Source organism: Homarus americanus, unplaced genomic scaffold (assembly GCF_018991925.1).
Source record: "Homarus americanus isolate GMGI-L3 unplaced genomic scaffold, GMGI_Hamer_2.0 scaffold5589, whole genome shotgun sequence".
NCBI lineage: Eukaryota > Metazoa > Arthropoda > Malacostraca > Decapoda > Nephropidae > Homarus > Homarus americanus.
In genome coordinates this window covers 2,901,708-2,925,546 of record NW_024736650.1, presented here as the reverse complement: position 1 = coordinate 2,925,546, position 23,839 = coordinate 2,901,708, and the positions used below count along the sequence as shown (strand labels likewise).

Sequence of the window (23,839 nt, the reverse complement as noted above, 5' to 3'; positions counted from 1 at the left end):
GTGGCGGAGAAAGTAAGAATGGTGTGTGGTATGTGGCTGTGGTAGTGATGTGATGGAGGAGGGAGGGGGGGTAGTCGTAGTAGTAGAACCCGGTAGTAACAGTAGTAGTGCGTAGTAGTGTGGAGGTGTACTGTATGGTGTGTGGTGGCAGTAGTGTGGTGGGCGCGTGCACCAGAGTGTGGCACGAGCCCCCAGAGCCGTACTAGCACGTGCACGAGTTCATCACACGGGGAAGATGTGGGCGGTGGCTCTCTCACCCCGCCACCCACCACTGACGCCCACGCCCATACCACACACACGCCCACACCACACACACCACCTCGCTCTCACAAACGCCTCGCTACGCCCCACTACACACCGCTACCTCCTCACCTCACCTGACGTCGCTACCACCTACAAGAGACGGTGCTGGTGTAGTGTTAATGTCGTCAAGTTAAGGAGCTGGCGCGGTGCTTCTGTCGTGCCCGTGTGGTGTTAATGTTGCAAAGGTGATTAGAAGTATTGTGGCGCGGTGTTTATCTGACGAAGGGGTAGTGTTGTTGTGGCGCATTGTGACGCAGGTGTACTGCTCACATGGTACAGGTGTTAAACATCACAGGTGTAGCAGGAAGTCATCACACCTGTGCACCAAGGTCCACTACGCCTCTCACACACACAGATACTCAGCGTGTGGGGTCACGGGCATCTGGCTCCTGTACCTCAACACCTGTAGAGCACTATCTCACCCTCACTATAATGGTGGAGTTTAATTCATCTAAACACATGAAATCGTTGATGCTTCTTTAAACACGTACACGCGAATGGATAGAAGCCTACCAAAAGTAAAGGCACACACACACACACACACACACACACACACCAACCTTCGTCATACATGGTGTCACTGTCACCTCAGGACCCGCCCAGCGCTATCAGTTAAATCTCCAGAAGGCACACTTACACGCCGGAGGGAGAGAGGGAAACCTTACCATATTTCACCACATAATACAAACTGGGCAAGTTTTTCACCCAGACAGAATGATAGACGAAGAGACTTACATCACAGTGTAGACGTATATGACAAAATTCAAGAACACACACACGTACACACACAAACAAACGTACGTACACACACACACACAAGGGTAGTTTCAGTAACACTCCAGCATGCTGTGTGGTGTCAATACGAAAATGTAAACACCTTCTCCTTATTCAATTCTCTATTTAATAGCCAGTCACTTTACTAAATAAATCCAACAGTACTGGAGCAACAGGGGGGCAGGGGGAGGGGCAGCAGGGGAGGGAGGAGGGGCAGCAGGAGGGAGGGGCAGCAGGGAGGGAGGGCAGGAGGCACCAAAGAGACATATACGGGTACACACAGTAGATGGTGGTAGTCGATGCATCACACCTCCTGCAGTATATATTTCCAAACTTCACCAAATACTAAAAAAAAAAAAAAGATATAAATTAACGAAGAAAAAAATCAAACACGAACGAGTCAGATTTTTTCCTTCGAATAACTTCATGTAGGAGGCGCCGCTGTCATAAACCAAATACCCTCATTACTGTCATATTTTAACCGTGGATAATGGGCAAATAACGACCACCACGAGACACTGTACCCACAACTGGTTTACACGTATACAGTTTCTTAATTAGAAGTTAACACCTGCATAGCCTGTCCAAGATGGCGTAAGAAAATCTGCAGGTGTATATTTTGGCCTTATACTCGTTTCCTCATAATAGTGAAGAATACATCTCTACGATACAATAAACTAATCTACATAAATAATATTAACCCGTTAGATCTACAGCATGACTTTCCCTGACCTACATTTGGTGTTATCAGTGTACACGGGCGGCGCCACTGTACACGTCCCCCGCTCAAACATCATAGTCAGTGACCAACTCCTTTAAGTGTTCAACAGAGTCAGTCTATAACTCTCGAGATGTGGACGTGTTCAGTGGGTGGTTTGTTTGTCTGGGCAGGCGTCGAGGTGAACGAGGCATCACTTATATGTATTCTATATATATGCCGGTATATGTGTGTGTGTGTGTGTGTGTGTGTGTGTGTGTGTGTGTGTGTGTGTGTGTGTGTGTGTGTGTAATTTGGACATTCAATAAATATAAACAATACAATTACTACCATATAACTACTTAAGATATAATTACGTTCGATGATAATAAGATCAGAGCCAAAAATTTAATATAGGGAAAATAATTACTGTTCATACAATTACAAGAACGACCTAGATAAGTAGGGCCGGGAGGGGCGAGCATCATTTAACTGCCGATGTTTGGGGTGCAGGGAGAGGTCGTCATGGCAACCACCTCAGCTACCAGACCCCTCCTCAGCCTCCCCACCTACAGGCCGCTCCCCCGTTCCTTAAGTTAGTCACGCCCTTTGTTATTATCTTAATTATATATATACTGTCTGATACCGATTTAATACAATATATATTTTAAATTAACTGTGTCGCTACTTAAAATCATTAACTAAAATGTAATTACTTATACCTGTGACGTTCAAATTGTTAAATATCTTTGGGTATAATTTACTTCCCTTCTTGTCAAGTTTGGTATTAGATTATAGACTCGACTCATCAGACCGTCTATGAAAACAACAAATGACTAACTATAAACAGTATGTATTAAGGCAAACGTTTTCATAAGGGCATAAACACTTCAGGAAAGGTTCTCGGTGTTGAAATGTCTCTCTCTCACCCTGGTAGGAATGTTTCTCTCACCCTGGTAGGAATGTTTCTCTCCCTCACCCTGGTAGGAATGTATGTCTCCCTCACCCTCGAAGGAATGTTTCTCTCCCTCACCCTGGTAGGAATGTTTCTCTCCCTCACCCTGGTAGGAATGTTTCTCTCCCTCACCCTGGTAGGAATGTATGTTTCTCACCATTCACCATTACGGATTACTTTACGGTGGCCTGATAACACACCATCACTATATACAGGGTGTCCAAAAATGATTACCCTGATTAAAACACGAGAGAATACTGTTTCAGGGTAATCATTTATGGACACCCTGTAGGATCGACTGTCACTGTACCCACGTAACCCAACAGCCTGTCGTCTCACAATAATAATAAAAATACACAAAAAAATAAAGTTACTGAGCTAAATATGGCATTAACCAAAGACGGTATAGGCTGGGTGTACTCCGCCCATACAAGTGAACGAAGCTGCCTATTTTCTGACAGGGATCTTACACAAGCGGCTCCGGAATTACAGGGAGAATGAAATCAAACGAAAATTATGTTAAAAAAACCGCTTAAGTACTGTGTGCGTTGTTAGTCTTCAAGGTTTAAATTTGCAACAAGACCAATGGCCGCTTGGTCTCATCTATACAACTGATAACCACACATTTGGGTCTCTTATTAATCAACCAGTTTTTTGCCTTAGTTTTGTTTTTCAGTCTCCTCATAAGTTTATTTCATTATCATCATGCCAGGAGCCTTGGTCATTATACATCAGTTAACTCTTATGTTGGCCACTGTACACCCGACACACTCGCTGCCTCTATCTGTCAGTGGTGTTGGTGTCACATTCTGATTGGCACAGATCATGAGGAAGCGGAGACACGCACTGGCTTGTTTGTGGTGGGTGGATGACGCGCGAGTACACTTGATTACTGTACTAACACCAGCCAAGGGTTTTGGCACTAACATACCCCACCTACTCTAGTTATTCTACAAAAAAAAATTATTAGTGTAAATGAGTCACTACTATTACTACAGAAACACCAAACACTCTGATCTGGCCTTGTGTCACCCCTTTACTACAGACCTCATCACTTAACACGAGCTGACGAAATCGCCTCTATCAATAATATCAACACAAAAAATATACGATTAAATATAAAAAAATATACAATATACCGACTGTGAATCAATACAATTATATAATCATCACAAATAATATATCCAGCACCTATAGCCTATGTTAGTACGGTGGCCGGTAATAAAGTCACAGGGAAAAAAGTCAATTAATTTATGGTGGCCGGTAATAAAGGCTAGGTTAGGTTAGGTTAGGTTGACATATTAACCTTAAAGAATGTGAGAATTCGATAGTTAACTTTTCTTTTTTCCCTGTGACTTTTTTTCCCTGTGACTTTTTTTCTGTGACTTTTTTACCTGGATTCGTTAGTACAGCTACCACAATAAGCTAGACTGCATCTTTTACAACAGGTCCTCATAACTACCTAACAGATTGGTATGTTCCTCCATCTACATATAATAAGCCTTTGTATTCGAGCAACAATAAAATGAGTCTTAACTTTCACAATAAAACAAGTCTATTATCGCTTGATCAACTTTTCTTATAATGAAAGTCGTTCCCTGAAAACAAAGAAATAATAATTACTAGGTAGAGCCAGGCTTTGTTTACACACACATCACTACTCCCAGTCCAGTTGTTCCCACCATCCGCCATGATTTCAGTTATCTGGTTTCCATGTCACACGAGACCATAAAAAATAAAATTAACTCCGCAGTCTTACGAGATATCCCGCCCGCCCTCCCCACCCTCCTGAAAAAACTCAAAGTAACGAAAAAAATTAACCTAACTGTATCTTGTCTAAAGCGAGGCTATTGAATGACATTGGGATAGGCTACGGTTTACATAAGCCGCACTCCAGCAACTAACGCAAGACAAAACTACATTTAGGTGTAATGAAAAAAAAATTAAACTCTTGCTGATGCCAAAATTTAACTCCCAATAATGACATTACAGCACTACGTGACCGTGTCAAATAACACTTCACAATTCCATCCATTTTTTTTTTTTTTTTTATTTCGGCTCGCTTGGTAGATCTTCATGCTTGCAGTCTTTGATTTGACTGTTGGGGAAGTTTAGCTAAGTGAAGGGTGCATGAGCTGGTTATTTCCATCACGTGCGTCGGCAAGTGATTGAAAGTTGGACTAAGTTAACTTTTCACACCAAAATAAAAGCGTCTGTTCGTTCGGTTGTTTTTTTTTCCTTCCTAACTTCTCTTAAAGATTTTAATTAATCTATTTAACGCTGGCCAGATCCGCCAAGTCACTAGCATTAAGTGGGTGACACCAACTTTCAGCCTTTTTCATCTGCCCACCCACAATTACTGTTAAAATCATCCGCTGTGAAAGAAATTGTTTTTTCATGTGCACTTTCATTCAAACAACCTTAAGAGAAAGAAAGACATTTTACCTATACTATATTAGCATTAATTCTCAAGATTTTTAGGAATGAATTAATAATTTTCAACGTCCCAGGTCACGTTTCAGCTGTCTATCTAAAATATGGCAACACGACACACGATTAATTTATATATAAACATTTTGTCAAGATTCTGAATGACAAGTGAGGAGTGCCACATATGAACCATGCTGGAGGTTTGTGTCACCAGAAGACGTAATGTAGTGTTAGTCTTAGAAACCTGCCACTGTGGGTTACAATACAACCACATCAAAGGCGTATGAGGCGTTTGTCTATTCCCTTTACAAAAAACTGTCAAGAACTATAAATCTTCCAGGGAGTAAGAACTGGGAATAACCTGCCGGAGAATGTTGTGTCAGTACCAAGTGTGAGATCCTTTTAGTCCAAACTTGACAAACACAAGAATATGCTCGGGCACCTTCAAGAGCCCGCGCATGCCCACAACCTTGCGCTGTGTGACGAAGAGGACCGACCCGTGGGGCTGCCAAGAGGATAAACAGAAGTAGTGTGCCTTTATTCTTTAGGAACGAACAGAACTTAAATTCACGCTTCAAGAATAAAATTTCCAACAGTTTTCTACGGTTCACTGCTGTTTATTAGTCATGGCATTAAGAAGCGTGTACGCCAGGGCCGACTGATCTGTAAAGAACTTTAGATTCTCACTAGTTAAAGCAGATTAAAATAACCAAGTGTGTAAATCTCCTGTAATATTTAATATGTTCTCAGCAGCACAGAACACGACGTCCCCCTTATGGGTTCATCAGTACAAAACTATTATCTGTGTTCATCTCACCAACTGACTTCCTACCTATCTGCTGGAGCCTCGCAAGGTGCTCTTATGTTTAGTTGTTAAGTCTCAAACAAACACTGAAAATTCCTCTGAATACAACGAAAAACTCTTAAACAAAAACATGCCTCAACTCTCAATTCCCGGATGTGTGGCGGCAACGACTCCCCAGACCAGTCAACGCTTCATCAGGGCGCGACACTTGCCCACCACGCTCTGATATTAACGACTAATTATTCGTAATTACACCAAAGTTCAACGTCCGACATGGAAAGTGATATACGGAAAAGAAGTATATTTTTGCCTCAAATTGTATCACGTTATTGTCAAAAATATATATAAGCTTGTTGAGAGATTTGGTCAACAATCGCATCAGTGCGGAGGTTGGGAATGAACCGGGTTGACGTGTGAGGAACCTGCAGACGTCACCAACACATGGGAAGGGTAGAGAGAATCCCTTGTGGAGAGAGGGTGGAGGGACCGACTCGAGGCGAAGGTGTAGCAGAGGAGGGGGGTGAAGGAGGGAGACGCCTGAGGCCGCCGCCAGCAGCTGCACTGAGACGTGGGAAGCATGGATGCTATTCACAGGGTATGGCAGTGAAAGGAAAGATGACGTTGTGACACAGAAAGCGAAATAAAACAAGAAAATAAAATATGGTGTGAAAATTAATTCTGAGCGGTCAAGCTAATCATTTACGAGTGTGTGTGTGTGAGTGTGAGGACAATGTGTTGGTGGAGGGGCAGCACCCGGGGCGCCCCAGTCCCCTGCACACTCACCACAACCACCAGAGGCACTCACCACCACCTCCCTCTCTCTCCACAATCTTGTTGATACTTTCCCAAGACATTCTGTGATGGTGACGTGCTGTACATACAGACTAATTCAAATAACCTATTTTTTCATAAGTATCACGCCTCATTCAGACACGTTTTCTCAGATGATAATTATAAATTACTCTCGCACGCGTTAAGTTTGGCACATTAACTATACCACATTTCCATAATAGACCTAACTGTCTAATTGTAACATACCATTAGAAAATAAACTCCTGGTGTACGTATGCTGTGAAGTACTAAATTAGGTTTGTGCTCACACTTCTGGGAGCTTGCATTATTAAACCTTACATGTTGTACCACGCCCCCCACATCAGCCCTTACATGTTAGCAAACTGAAAGGGCCGCTCGTGCAACCTGACAACGAGTTTTGGTGTAATTACAGTATACCATTACGTGGAAAACTGTTAACCTTGAAAAATTTTACACTTGTGGTCTTTCTTTACAAACGCGTTTCCTCAGCGGATCGACATGTCTTACCCAGAAATGGTTTCAATGAAGATTAAAACCCGAAGCCTTGACCCGTAAACAATAAATACACTATTGTATTGTAAAGCAATCATATACAAAGAGACGCATCAGTCGCAATATTCTGGAGACGCAACAGAGACATTCGCTATTGTGTCTTCGAAAATATAACTTAAAATATATAAGGTAATGCTTTTAAAAGAATCATCTCTCACATCTTGAATATTGCATTTCACTTCCAGCTACCCGACCAACACACACACACACACACACACGCACGCACAAAAATCCCTGGCAATCCTCTCTCTCTCTCTCTCTCTCTCTCTCTCTCACTCTCTCTCTCCTGAACAGTGACGAGAGGTCGATTGTTACCGTCTCTTTGGTGCCTAATTAAGCAATAAAAGGCTTTGACTACCTGGATTATCGGGTCACAGGATACTAGGCTAATTGGAGACTGGTTCACAAACAGTAACTAATTTGTACACAGTGTATTGGATCCCTTTTAAGTTTGCCTTCTAAATATTATAAATATAATTCCTACAGAACCAATTGGCTGACAAGCTGGAAGGTTTTCACAACAATGCATGGTCCTTGTTGACCTAACCTGAGGAAGAGTTATTACACCAAGACCACACACACAAAAAATCACGATCTACAACCCCTATCTAAGCTCACCTTAAACCCGGGTCAGGTTTTGCGATTCCATAGCTCTAATTTTGCCCTGTAGCTGTGTTAAACGAACGTGTCTAGTTAAGGTACCGGCAGAGTAATTTCAATCCCTGTGTTAGCCAGTTTGGGGATGATTTTCTCTAAATCTAGTTATGTGGAGAATGTGATCTAAAAAGTTTAATGTTGGTCCTGGTTCCTACACTTGGATCGTAAATATATCAAACTTGTGGGAACACGTTGTTGGACCTGAGGCGAGGGAGGGAGGGAGGGCGGTGTGTGAGGATCTCGTCTCAGGACAAAGGTGTGGTATATATTGTGCGTTTGGTCGTTATGGTCACTCAAGCAGCACGGTCATATATGGTTGTAGTGAGCTGTGGTGGGAGACTACAGTGACCACAAGGACAATGTTTTCTTCTTCGGAATATCACCGTTTAAGTCTTACAATATGATAAACCGTCTGACAAGCCAGGGATATTCCGTCAATTTATGATACCAGAAGAATATCAACAATGAATATTAGTGAGTAGCATTAAAAAAGTTAAGTACAGTGACATTGCTGTACCTATGGATTAAATACCTTGTGTGCTGAAAGGGAGTCAACACATTAGATTACTAGTGCCAGTAAGCAGAGCGACACAGCGGTTATCTGTCATTATAAACAATACACAAATACTTGCCTGTATCTGTAGTTCAGTGGTAGAGTTAATCCTGAGTGCACTAACGACCAAACCAACCCACTCCCTTTACACGGTCACGTCAGTTCACACACTCAAAGGCCAAGTTTACCTTCAGGATAAATGTAGTCAAAATGTACACTACATGCTTCATATATTTCTAAAACACCTGACAATCTGTAATATGTTTCCACTGTTATAGTCCTTTTTTGGTTGAGAACTGCCGAAAATGTGTACCAGAGACAGTAGCTCCTGCCACTAGTTTGTACAGTGTGCCTGACTCCGCGCGAGAGCCTCACTCGTACGTCCACACTCTGCCACTGTCAGAGAACAACTGAAGCTGGGTCGTCGTCGTCGAGACATCGACTCTGTGGGCGCCTCGCAACTTTTAGCCTCACTCACGTGGGACGCGCCGGGAAAAATGCAGGAATGCGAGTCTGCCTTTTTTGCCATTCGCAACATATTACCGTAAATGTATTTACGAGTCTTACAATAATTCAGTTGTTGGCATTTCTGTTATGAAGCAGTTTGGCCACGCTAAGAATTGCACAGAATTTCATTGTAGGTGTTTGCCATTTTCTTTCGACGGACCCAAATACTAAGCTTGTTGATCTACATCAGGAGAGGTATTTGTGCGAGTCGCATCGGTCGTTTTTTAGAGTGGTCAGTTGTAGGGTTGAGACCGCGAGGTGGGTTAATTCCTGGAGGAGGAAGAAGAGGTTAACGTGGCTAAGGTTCTCGGGCGGGCTGGAAGAACTGTAACGAGAGGTCCAGTGATGCGAGTGTGTGGTCTGTTCTTTGTTATGAACTTTTGGTCCAGTCTTATTACAGGAGGAAACCGGAGTACCCAGAGGAAACCTGTGATGTTTGATATGACCACACTGGATAACACCATTCCCATGTCTGTCCCGGGCCAGCGAGAATAATGAAGTCAAATCTAATGGCCAAAGATTTTTAACAATGCAATTAAGAGAATAAATCGGATATTTCCTTTCACCATTTAGTGTACACATACCAGTCACGTCACCGACATTAAGAGGATGTCATCAACTTTCAATCTTTTTTTTTTCACTGATCAGAAAATACAATAAAATCATCCACAATGAAAGTACTTTTTTTTATAAATTAATTTTCATTCATTGACGAGTGTGTGTGTGTGTGAATGTGTGTGTGAGTGAGTGTGTGAATGTGTGTGTGTGTGTGTGTGTGTGTGTGAGTGTGTGAATGTGTGTGTGTGTGTGTGTGTGTGTGTGTGTGTTCGCTACAAAAATCACTTCTATGCTACTTTCAGAAGGTGATAACCGTGTAAACAATGTGGGCAGCAACATAAGGTTGGTGCGGTGTGTTGTCGGTAATAGTGGCTCCTTAACCTTGAATAACTCTACGCTCCCGCCACTCCACGTCACACACAGCTTGCGGACATAACTTCTGATACATTAGTAAACACAACCTGAACTGAGCAAATGAATTTACCCACCTTATCTACTGACACACACACGTACAAGACAACCCAACAAACGCCTCCCGAGTGACTATGAGAGGGCGAGAAGCTTATAGACACACACATGCTGGGGGACTTTTACGGAGTTGTTGTCTTGTGATATAAACCGAATCAAAATATTGTACAGTATGCCGATGGCTGAACCAACTCCGCCCACGAACACTTGTCTAACATCCCTCATAAAATAAGGTATGGCAAGAAGAATACCTCGGTTCAAAGCATATATTACACAGGTTTTGTAACGTAGGTTCACTTTTCACTAGTTATTAACATTTATAGGTACAGCACTATTGCTACATTCTCTCGTGACACAAGCCTGTATGCGTTACACAATCTCGGGGATAATAAGCAAAAAGATGAGAAACGGAAGGTCGACGTACAACCAGCCAGTCATGCTAGGGGTCGTCTAGTCTGTGGATGCCGAACGGAAGTGAGCGGTGAATGCATGCACGGGGGGGGGGGGGTCCTGAAACTTCCTCATTCACAGATAAAAAGATTAAGACTAAAGTTTCAGTGTACTGTATCTGGACCGGGAATTATCGTGTCTAATTATTGTTCAACTTGGTTACATTTCCTATTAATAGTGGGGGGAGGGGGCACAAATATTGTTGGCTTATCAAACATTACACAAGTTACACGATACTCCATACACTGCAGCAGCCTAGTGGAGGTAAGAACGAACTATAGTATCTTCACTATACTGTTTTAAACCCCCATCACATCAACCTAGTGCAAATAATAAACCATCTAACTTTTCTTCAATACACTGTTTTAAATCATCAAAGAGCAATACACGTGATAATTGTGGTCGTCTTTCCCACATATTGTGTACGGCAAGTACATACCTGTACATACATATATACATTCAACACACACACACACACACACACACACCAGTTCCATTTTATTCCAGAGTTCAAAAGAATACATTTATCGCTGATTGATCCAATTTCCCAGCAAGCCACCCCGCTGCTCCAGATCCATCGCAAACATACATCATTTTTATCAAGACTTCCAAGATTGAAAAGTTTATTGCAATCACAGAAATTTATCAAAAGACGGGAACTGTGGCTGGCGTGAGTGAGGGTGTTGACGAGGTGTGTAGTGGACGCCTCTTTGTATTACTTTGTTTTTCATTTAGTAATAATAACGATACAATTGTTTTACCTGTTTGCAATTCATAAATATTTATTATAGTTACTGATTCATGTGATGACCAAGAAACACTCAACATTCATTGGTGCATATGATGAACCAGACACATTTTCACCCACGCGAACGTAATCACAAACCTCGTGTATTGTGTGGCAGTCAAGTGACTCACTAGTAAACATGGTAGGACAGAAACAAGTACAGAAACGTGATGTGGTAACGTTCTGGGAAGATATTACACAGGTTACTCACGATCACCGGGCCCCGACAGTGTAAGCTAACCCTAAGCACAGCCATGCACCCAAACAAACACCAATCATGAACGCGACTGAATACACAGAGGCAGATCTCTAATTGTTGATGAATATTATAACATGTACAAACCTCAAACCTAGAGACTAAACGTTTAAAGACCTTATTTGTTTATGTGCAATATAATCCATTGTAACATCAACAACCTCACACATGAATGCTAATCTAGCTAATGCAGGACTAACACCACAACATATCAACACTTACTTGTGACGACTGAAGCAGCTCATCCATTGTCATCCTATCATGTTGCGATAAACCTTAATGCGAGTAACAAAAGTTCACACGAAGTCTTATCACTGATAATTGGTTTTAGTTCAAACTGAAGGAGAACTTCCATGAAGGGTACGTCACTCCCGTTGTTAGCCTTACCGAGAACTCAAAGACTATTTATGGGGCAATAGATAGTCTTTGCCGAGAACTGAAATCTGCGAGCTGCGACTGCGCACTAAGCAGTGACGCAGGCGAACTGAGGTCATGTTGGTGGGCGTGGTTACGGATAGCCTGGTGTGGTTGATGGGTGATTAATTGGCCTGTACGAGCCGAACGACCAAAGTGCTGGTGGATGCATGCCTTTAATTGTCTTTTTGCTTCACCAATATACTGCACGTAAACCGATTAACTTATTCCTCCCAACACCTCTGATCTCCACTCCCTTCCGTCCCTCTTACTCGCCCTTCACCCTCTGGTCGCCAGTTGCCCCATGATTTTCGGTACAAGTAACACCGGAATGAAACAGTCATTATATTTCAAAGTCAAAGCGAAAAATACTTGAATCAAGGAAAATCTAATTTCATTCAGAATCATTGCAGATCACAATGGATAAATGGAGAATCGATATTTATATGTACATGTTATTAGATTCAATCAGAGTTAAGGGAAGCTTGGTGTCATTCAAAGTAGACTTAAAAAAACTTATGATGATTTATGAAAGCTTAAAAGTGGCAGCAACAGCGATCACAGTGTTTTTCATTTTTCACCACTTATCAGCTTACTTGCCGTTCGGGCGGTTGGTGTATCCAGTGTTATTACAGGAGGAAACCGGACTTTGTGAATCTGTGATGTTTAGTAATGAGGTTCACACTGGATAACACCCTTCTGACGGTGCCCTGGGTCATGTGACGGTTCAGTTATGTCAAGTTGCAGGGCAGGGTGCGGGATCCTTAAAAGACAGTACACAGAACAAGGAAATGATGACATCAAAATTGGACTTCGGTTGAGCAGTTTTATATCATCAACACAAGCTGAGTTATATGCAATCTTAGTAGGGTTGGAAAATGTTGTAAATATGTATAAAGATGCATATTTTTTTGTTGATAGTAGGGCAGCTTTGGATTCTTTGAACAGTGGGAGTCCAGTCTTTGAACACATTATTGGTTGATGTACAAAATTAGTAAATACAATAAGGAAAAATGGCCATAATGTTCAATTTGTATGGGTCCCTTCACATGTAGGCATTGGTCTTAATGAAGCAGTAGATATAATAGCAAAAAGAGCCACGGAAAAGGCCGAGATCGACATAATATGTACTAAAACCTTGAAACAATTAAGGAGCAAATTACAGAAAATACAATCAAGAGAAGATAATTTCAAAAGGAATGAAATATACGAGAAAAGTGAAACAATGAAACATTACCATCATGTTCTCATGAACACAAAATTTACATATGGGAAAGATGGGAGTAGGTGGAAAGATTCAGTGTATATGAGGTTAAGATTAGGATATAAATATTATTGGGAACTTGGAGCTGAGAGAAGTGAACAGGATAAAGAATGTAGAGTTTGTAGAACATCCAGATCCCATACCCTGCCACATTATATACTGGAATGCCCATTGCTTAATGTATATAGAAATGTCCATATAAATAATGTCCCCATGCAAATAGAGTGGATGTATAAAAATAGGAAAATAGATGATATATTAAAGAAATATAGAAATTTTTCATCTAGAATATAACTATGTATGTATATAACTGATTATATGAAATATTAGGGATTTATGTGAGACCTGAGAGGGACATTCCTGGATTGGGGTGGGGATGACTTATGTCACTTCATCCCTTTGAGATGTACTAATGTTTTTTGTATCTCAATAAACGTATCAATCAATCTGTACCTAGACATGCAGACTAGATTTTTCTGATGGCTTGTGATGAGTTAGGAACGATTTAGACCTTCAATCCTATCATAAATAACTAGTTTTCTCAGTCACGTGATGTTTTAGCAACTTTAACCCTTATTTTGTAGAGTTTTGGTCCCAATTTATTTAAAAATATAATTAACATCGTGAATTTAAGCGTTTTCCTTACCCATTGATCTGCCATCTTATGAAAAAAAGTCCAAGGTTGTGCTGTTGAAGGTTTGAGTTAGGGGAATGTTGAAGTCAGGCGGACAAGGAATCGGATGCAAGGTTTACCTGTCGTTTGAGTTTTGTTTTTCGTTTCGTTCAGATACGCTGTGGGAAGGTGAGAGATAGTGTGTGCTTTATAGCTTGGGGCCTAAAATTTTTTCTTCAACTGATGATTTCTCGGAATTCTCGGAGGAGGTGTGGTAGTGATGGCCGGTCAGTGCGGCGCTTGGTCATGGCCTTCTTGGCGAGTTTTGTGACCTCTGGATGGTCCCCTGGGGCCTCCTTGATCAATTCCATCAGGACAAACCCGAAAGAATATGTATCTGAATTCTTGGTGGTCCTAAACCCACGGCAGACTTCAGGGGCCATCCAGGGGAAGTCCTCGTGTAGGCAATCAGCGCTGACTTTACAAGACTTACCGATCTCACAGGCCAGACCGAGGTCAATGAGGCTGACCTCTGGCCGGGATGAGGGCCCTTGGATCATTATGTTATCCTCCTTGATGTCATTGTGTGCTAGACCTTTCGTGTTCATCTCAAGGATTTTCTCACCAAGGAGGAGCCCCAGTTGTATAAGGTCATATTGGCAGATCAGGTTATCTTCAGAGAGAAGGTGGTTGAGTGTGAGCTTACCCCTGAAGGACTGGAGGATCGCTGGAGGTTTTGGACAGTACCCAAGTACCTTAGGAATCCCCCCAGCACCATCGAGGGCATACATCTTGGCAGCCTCATCCTTGAAGAATTTTTTGGCTGATGGTGACACTGCCTTTTTCAAAACAGCTACATCATTTCCCCACTTGACAAGGTAAGCAATTGCGTGCGCTCCCTCCCCAAGAATTTCCGCTCCGTCTTGTAGGAGGTCAGTCACGTCCTCAGGGAGAAGCTCACACACCCAATCTTGGAAGTTTTCTGTTTTTCGGCAAGCCATTTTTAATTATCTGTATCGACTCAGCCTTCTCCAGGACATCAAATTATTATTCGGGGGTTAGATGCGTTTTTGAGGCGCTGAAGTGATAGTTGTTGTGCAATGAAGTGAAGAGGTGCCTTATAGTATAGTAAGAGGTGCCTAATAGTGTAGTGAAGAGGTGCCTAATAGTGTAGTGAAGATGTGTAGTGAAGATGGGCCTCATAGTGTAGTGAAGTAGTTGTAGTGAAGATGTGCCTGATAGTGTAGTGAAGATGTGCCTGATAGTGTAGTGAAGTAGTTGTAGTGAAGATGTGCCTGATAGTGTAGTGAAGTAGTTGTAGTGAAGATGTGCCTGATAGTGTAGTGAAGTAGTTGTAGTGAAGATGTGCCTGATAGTGTAGTGAAGTAGTTGTAGTGAAGATGTGCCTGATAGTGTAGTGAAGTAGTTGTAGTGAAGATGTGCCTGATAGTGTAGTGAAGTAGTTGTAGTGAAGATGTGCCTGATAGTGTAGTGAAGTAGTTGTAGTGAAGATGTGCCTGATAGTGTAGTGAAGTAGTGTAGCCTGATAGTGAAGAGTGAAGATGTGCCTAATAGTGTTTTTTTTTACGGGGATTAGCCCACCCGGACACAGGTCACTGACCCACATCGGGGCCTGGGGGGTCGAAAATGTAATAATAATAATAATAATAGTAATAATATTAATAATAATGATAATAGTTATAATAATAATAATAATAATAAATAATAGTCATAATAATTCATAATAAATAAAATTTATGATAAAACAAACAAAATAAAATAATAAAATAATGATGATAATAATACAGTAGCTGTAATAATAATAATAATAATATTAATAATAAAGAACTATAAATACAAAAATGAAAAAAAAGATCAAAAGTGAGAAACAATATATGTATGTTGTGTTGTCAATGGCAAGAGAAACAACTGAGACCCTGCAATTGTGTGAAAATGAAGCAGAAAGTCAGATCATCAACCTGGGACTTGGTCACATATGGCAGCTTAAGGTCTACCATTAGACAACACATTATGCTTCCAATATCTTCCCAGGCGGTAGTACCTCCCTGTTTGGTAGCTGCCTACTACCTACTCCCTGTAGTGAGGTAGTTGTAGTGAAGATGTGCCTAATACACCTTTTCATATATCCGTCGAGACATTGTTTCATAACTATTTGACAAATTTCATAACCGAATAACAGAACACATATCGAATGACACTCTAAAATAACTGATGGTGGTCTGTCATTCTCCAATTGTTACATTCTCAAACTATATGTAGACTGTCGGATTATTGTTCACGTCCGTCAACTTCATAACTTACGTCAATCACTTCTGTCAGCATGAACCAACAGTTATTTTAGAGTGTCATTCGATATGTGTTCTGTCATTCGGTTATGGAACAATGTCTCGACGGATATGTGAAAAGGTGTATTTTCATTATTTCGTCACTATTTCATCTCTTATCGTCATTTATCGTGACATCGTACTATTTCGTCACTTATCGTACTATTTCGTCACTTATCGTCACTATATCGTCACATATCATCAATTATCGTCACTAATCGTCACTTTTCGTCACTTATCAATTATCGTCACTATTTCGTCACTACTCGTCACTTTTTCGTCACTTAGGGATACTTTTAGAAACGTATGGAAAATATCTTATCTCTTCTTGTATGATGGTGTGTGTGTGTGTGTGTGTGTGTGTGTGTGTGTGTGTGTGTGTGTGATAGGCAGAGAAAGAGAGTGAGAGAGAGTTCTTCTTCTTCTTCTTCTTCTTCTTCGCCTCCTCCTCCTCCTCCTTAACCCCTCCTCTCTTCCCCCTCCTCCTCCTCTTCCTATCTTCTCTGGTAAACCCTCCTCCGCCTCCTCGACAAATCCGTTTTCTCTAATAAATTAATTGAGAAACAAAGAAAACGTTTATTTATGGGTAACTACAGTATACACCCCTACAGTATACACCCCTACAGTATACACCACTACAGTATACACCACTACAGTATACACCACTACAGTATACACCACTACAGTATACACCACTACAGTATACACCCCTACAGTATACACCACTACAGTATACACCACTACAGTATACACCCCTACAGTATACACCACTACAGTATACACCACTACAGTATACACCACTACAGTATACACCCCTACAGTATACACCACTACAGTATACAGTGGGTCAAACCCTTGATATATTCTTCAGAGACACACGCGTTATCGCTTTACCACCGAGTGTGAATCTACCGAACATCGCAGATTTTCTCTGAATATTCCAGTGTCCTCCTGCACTCACAGTGGGTTAATTCATCAAGAATAATTGGCCGATCAAACAAACCACCTGCTTCCTTAACCCCCGACAAACTGGCAGTGTAAATGAAGAAATTCTTAACACCCAACTAAATATTCAATTTTCTATGTTTATCATTTGAAAGAAAACGATGCCAGTGAGAGGGGCATCTTAGTTAACTATGAAGCCATGACGTCGTCATGGCAAGTGTGGAACTACAGTGGAAGTCACAAAAAGGAAAATAACAGATGAAAGCCAGATGAGATCATGACAGCGAGGACGTCGTTGACGCAGATCATGGATGTCAAATGATGACGGCGATGATAATGATTACAATGATCAGACTGATCCACGTTTTTGCTCCCGAGTAAATGTGTCTGGGAAAACAATTACAGTACTGTACACAGAACAAAATAAATTGATATTACAGTTGATCATGTAGCAAACACTGAAAAATATCATGGTACATCACTTTGTAAAGTTTAACGGCCATTAAACAAAACAGTGGATAAATATTACAGTATTGCCACCCCGTCTGGTCCCTGAGGTATGCTAAAGATGTCAATTGATTGAATATGTCCAAAGGAGGGCCACCAGACTGGTGCCTGCTCTACAGTACCTCAGTTTCCCAGAGAGATTGCAGCGCCAGCAACTACCTAGCTTATACTGTACTACAGACAGGCGAGGGGCGACCTAATCGACGTATATAAACATCTCAGGGAGTCAGGGGGCACGGCACTACTTGGTCGAATTTACATACCCGGAGCTGGCGGACGTCCGCCCCACAAGGGGTCACAGCTCAAGGTTAAGAAGCCACAAGTCCAGAAAACTGTGAGGGCAATTTTTTCAGAGTGAGAGTTGTAAACTCTTGAAACAATCTGCCAGAGCGTTGTGACGGCACCGATTGTGCGCTCATTCAAGGCCAGACTTGACCAACATTGGAGCAGGTGCCGATATATTCTGAAGCCAGTGCATGCCAAGTATCTGTCAAGGGTCCGACTAATTACCCAAATGTAGCCAAATATAGCCGGAATGAAGTCAAATAATGGTCCTAGATGAATAAATCGGACTGCCAATCACTTCTCGACTAGTATTTGGTGTCACAAAGTCACAAAAAATTGGTAAACTTAATTTAATCTGAGTTAATAGATCGAGTGCATGTACCTAACCTAACCTCATCAGTGGGCCCCCAAAGGTGGGCCCCATACTCCGGTCCCTATACTTATTGTACAGGGGCCCTTATGGTGGTGAATATACTATATAATGAAATACTCGGTGTACACTTGAAACAAGATTATACACTGACACGCTGCGCGACAAATTAGTTTCAGTGGGCCCCCAGATGCCGGTGGGCCCTGGGTCAATGGCCTACATTGGAAAATGTCAATGTGGAATTTGCAACTACGTGCTATACAATGGCAAGTTTTTTTTCCAACCTGTTTCCCTGTCTTCCGCTTTCTTAGTTCACTGTGACTCGTCCATCTTCTTGTAAATCCACGATATTGTATCAACACTTCACATACACACGCCATGTTGGCCACTGGCGACAACACTGCCCAGCAGCCAACACTAAACCAAAGTTTAGATTTAATACAAATGTTATATATTACTGTACAAATAAATGCATGAAGGTATAATTTATATTATTACAGCAACAACTGTATTTAATTACTTTAAATGTTGATAGTTTATATGTAGACAGGTGGTTTTATATGGAGACTCACTGTAAAGGGAGCAGGAAATAAACAAGGGATTTAGAACACCGCCTCAACCTCTCCTACATAAATGGCTTTAAGAAATAAATAAACCACAGAATTTGGCGACGAGGATTTGATTGCTTTGTACAGTATTATATGACTCAAAACATTATTTGACGGACTGCGTCATTGGAGGAAAATGCATTTTTATTTTTTTTACGGGGAACAGCCCACCCGGGCACAGGTCATCGACCCACAACGGGGCCTAAATTATTATTATGACCATGTGCCAAATACGATGGAATATACTTATTTTTCAGGAAATTCTAATTTTAATAAGTAATTGTCATTACAGTATTACACTTTCCAAAGGAACCTACAAGGCGTCACACATCGATGTTGATTTCTAATTTGCATTTATCAGCTGTTAATTTTCCTTATTTATGTGGTACATTACTAATATTGACTATCTTCAGAATTGCATACAAATAGTCTATAAAGTACATATAATTATAGGTAAGGAAAATTCGGTTTCCATTACATTATGTCGGGTAGACTCGTACGTGTTTTTAGGCCTATTGGCCATAATTTTTTTTTCTCTAATTACAATAACTGACGTATTCTGCAAGTAGTAGGTCTCCAAATAACCATCTAGTTTACCTTTATTCTTTCACACAACTTACATCACCCATAAGACAACATGTGGAGGGATTATTGAGGTATTGTCTTTACCTTATGTAAAGAAAGTGCCGGAGAATGGCAGAAGGGAGGAAACTATCATGTCACTTTTGAAGATTAGACTCGGCTTATTTCACCTGAATTTTAAACACCCTAACTAAAACATGGTTTAACTTCCCCCTCTCCCCCCACCCCAGGCAATGTTAGGATCAGGTGAAATAAGCTAGGGTGTCTAATCTTAAGGTGATCCAAAATTTCAGAAATGTAAAACAAGAGCCTCAGTATCAAACAGGCATGCAGAAAAAGTTTATTGTAAGAGCAAAGTCAGACTACAGTACAGTATATGTAAATCAGTCAAATACTGAAACATGATTCCTCAATATCTAGCAGCTAGCGAGTTGTCCCATTCCCATAACAGGCAACACAACCAACAGTACAATAATACCAGGGCAGTGTGTGTAAGGGGATTGAACCTGGGACAATTCATATGTGAAATAGACTATGTAGCAGTGAGCCAGGATGTATAAAACTGAATTGAAAAATGAAATGTACAGTACAGTGTCATATTAAGTGCCAAGAGGTTCAATAGTGCCATTTTATGTTTTGAATAGTACTTCATTATACGCTATACTGTATTTTATAAAACTATGGATGTATTCGGAAGTAGATGTAATAAAACACATTAAGCGGAAAGACATTTATGGCTGCTACAGAGATGAGATAAAAGAACACAATTACAAAGGAAATTAATGACAAAAAACATAACATTCATGTTTCACTTGTTTTAATGAAGAAAACAAAACAATAATGTAACCTGACAAAAACATATCCATAATCAACAAACATATTAACAAGAATAATTGTTTAGTTAATGTACTGTGTAAGTATTTCCTTCAACTTTAACACAAGTATTTTATATTTCACAAGTCTCAGGGAAAACAATTTTATAACAATATTTGTGAAATTTTCAGATTTGATTTGAAAATTATTTCAAAGAAAATCCCATTGATTAAATGGTATCATACATTACCTTAAATACAACATAAAAAAATGAGATAAAATCAATAAATACCATCAACTTGTGCACAGTATAGTTGAGCTGGAGCAAATAAGTTAAACTGACAGAACTAAAATTCAGAAAACATAATTCAATACAATCTATATTCACTGGACTACTTATATACATTTTAATTAACGATAACATATAAATTAAAAATTTAGTCGAACAATAACTAAAAGTTTTTCCTGACACAAATTAGAGATGATGCTGTTGAAGAATGATAAAAGCAGCTATTTTGATATTCAGAGGCAGAATAACTATTGTTGAGATGTGAGAAATTGTCTTTGCACAAACAGCCATAAATTTGTATACACATTTTACATAGAGGATACATGAAAATATCCCCAATATGAAAACCTGTAACACGTAAGCAAGGATGAAGGTAATGACATGTGAAATAACTTTAGTATTTTGAGTCAATTCTATTTATGACTGGCATGTAGATAATGGTACTGGTAAATCATCACAGTTTCCTTGAATGAATATCTAACCAGGACATGAAAGGCACTTTTGTAAGAAGTCTTAAGGTAATCCATCTCACAGTAATATCTGAATTGTCATAAATCTTACAATTCAAATACTATAATACTTAAAACACCTGCTAATGATAATCTAGGCACTTAATTTTTAAGTATACTGTAATTTCTAAATCTTGATACTGCATTGGGTATAAATAATTAAGTACTGTACTAATCATCTTTAGTTAAGCTCCTTCCACCATATTTCAAGTGTTCAGCACTGTATCTTGGTCCCAGCTACTAAACTGGGAGACGTGCTCTACGGTGTTTGGTAGAGTGCAGTTTTGGATTTCAAAGACCATTTCATTCGTAAGATAACATGTAAAAACAACCTCTTTTAATCACATGACAAATGCCACATATCTATGTAGGCTTGGTAGACTGTACCAACAATTCCAATCTGACCAACACACTGTAAAGCTTAATGTTACTACTGTAGTTATTTTGGTTTTAGTTTTAAAATCTCAACCAAATCTTGTTTCAAATATTACATAAGAGTATATTTAGACTGATAATGAACTGGTACAGTATTTTATTTACAATATGAATATAATATCACACTGGCTAGAAGAGCTTTCATCTTTCATTGGGAACATTCATTCATTCTGTATTTTTTCCTGTGCATTTGTTCAAAATGCTGTTTGACAACAGTGGTCTCTCTAGTATAGATACAGTACTGTACAACACAGTATGGGAAATTTCAATTATAAATTATAAATTATCCAATATTAAAAAGTATTATATTTTCTTCATGGTTTACATCGCTGTACATGGACTCTGACGACTGATTGACATTCAAATGGAAGAGATACGTCATGTTAAATGTACTGTACATACAGTTTCGTGTCTTTTGAATACATGTCTTAACTTACTGTCACATTTTGATATGAAGCACTAAACATAGAGGTAAAGGTTATATTTTTGATTCATTAAGATTTTTCATATGATTTGAATCTTGACCATTGACAATGGGAGCTTTGGTAGAGGCTTTTGAAAACAACCTGGATCTTCTGAAGTTCTCATAATGTCGTTCAGCTGTAGAACCGATTAGGTCCTGCATATGTGTCCTGTACAGAAACACACACATTAATATTGCTGCAAAATTCTGATGCATATGTTATATTTGTTTTCAGTGTTACACTGTGTAAGTAATTAAATTATACAACTTTGACTATGGAAACTGGCATGTTGCACTGACTGTATGATTACACCATAAAAATGATGCAACACAAATAAGTATTTAGAGCAACTATGCAATTTATACCTCCCATTCATCACTTTTCCAAAGCAGTATTTTTCAAAGTACATGTATTTAAAGATTCCTGTAGATTGGGTCAGCTAACTTATATAGTTGTGTACTGTATTGTACTTCTCTTTTATGAAATGAGCATAGAAATTGGATCTATTAAACATGAAATTTTCTAACATGGGATATCTTGATCTCAACAAGAACTTTAACATAACAATTGGAAGTCTTGGTGTGGAAAAAATAATGATTGACATGTTTTTAATTTGAAAAGCTGAACTTTATTCGAAACTGAGATGTCTTTGGTTACATGCAACCCTGAATCTTCTAACAAGTATGTACAGTATTTAACTCAAGCAACCAAGTTTTACCAGACCGAAATGTTCTTCAATAAATAACCTATCATACATAGAATTACCTGACTGACAACTCAGGCTACCTTGATATGCAATTTAGACTTCACTGATAAGCAAGTATATTTAGACCACTTACATTCACCTGATAAGAATATCCTAAAGGTTTACAACATACACTCACCTGATAAGCATGTCCCTCATATATGCAAAGTCATTATGGGATTTGTTTTCAACTTCAACAAGACCCCAGTTGGAGCGACGCCCAAGTAACTTCTTCCCATGAACTTCATGCCAGGCAGTGCTCCCAACTACTGCAAATGGTAGACGTTCCTGAAAAAGTATCACAGGTTGTAGAATCTGCGACACAGATTGAATTACAAGACAGTAGATTAGGATAACAGTGTACTGTACATACAATCTCATTAACACAATACAACTTTTTCATGAGGAGTCTTTGCTATGTACAGTAACTCGCTCATATCACAGACCTGTACCACTTTCTTGTTCTAATTTAAAATAAGCCTCACCCTAATTTTGCTGTTTTCTTGAGCATCATCCGAGTCTTCATATTCCAGGAGAGGATATACTCTAATTCCATGGTCGGATAAATCTGCACGGATCCTCTCCTTGAATGCCACTCTCTCCTTTAAAAAAAGATTGAATTGTCAGAGTAGATTTCTGTAAGTTTTCATCATGTTCCAGACAACGTACATACTGTAGTATATGGTAGTGAGACGTATAAATTCATGAAGTGCATTAAAACAAAGTCACATAAAATACTGAAATTCAGGTATGAAGAGGGATGGTAATCTAGACTCCTACAGCATGTAAGATCACTCACTGCTCATGATGGCAGCCACAGTGCCCATAAAGAAAGAACAAGCAATAACAAACACAGTGGCCAACTAAACCTCAAGGACTGTGGGGTCAGGTTTCATTTGCAACTCTTGAATGTTGTTATCCTTATTTGTCTCTCTCTTTAGCCTGTCTCAAATCCCAGTTCAAATCAACCGAGGATATTTATTTTTTATCTACGACTGCTACAACTGAGGTTCATTTTACCATAGAGTTAAGCAGCCATGGATTTGACAAGTTCCATCATCAGTCAGTTATAATTGGATCATGATT

The 23,839-nt window shown here is 39.9% G+C and overlaps 2 protein-coding genes across 4 annotated transcripts in view; both read right to left on the bottom strand.

Annotated features, from left to right (window-relative positions):
* Positions 1-14,092: 14,092 nt before the first annotated feature.
* LOC121872230 (probable inactive receptor kinase At1g48480) lies at positions 14,093-14,857 on the bottom strand. Its single transcript, XM_042374897.1, has one exon. The coding sequence runs from the start codon at positions 14,855-14,857 to the stop codon at positions 14,093-14,095; it is 765 nt and encodes a 254-aa protein (XP_042230831.1).
* Positions 14,858-20,298: 5,441 nt separating this feature from the next.
* Positions 20,299-23,839, bottom strand: part of LOC121872295 (septin-9-like) — a 36,931-nt gene continuing 33,390 nt past the window's right edge. For all 3 annotated transcript variants that reach the window (XM_042374988.1, XM_042374989.1, XM_042374987.1), the window contains 3 exons: positions 23,239-23,355; positions 22,893-23,041; positions 20,299-22,176 (listed from right to left, as the gene is read on the bottom strand). In XM_042374988.1, coding sequence (XP_042230922.1) covers positions 22,023-22,176; positions 22,893-23,041; positions 23,239-23,355 — 420 coding nt within the window. In that variant the 3' untranslated portion in view covers positions 20,299-22,022. The remainder of the gene's footprint in view (positions 22,177-22,892; positions 23,042-23,238; positions 23,356-23,839) is intronic.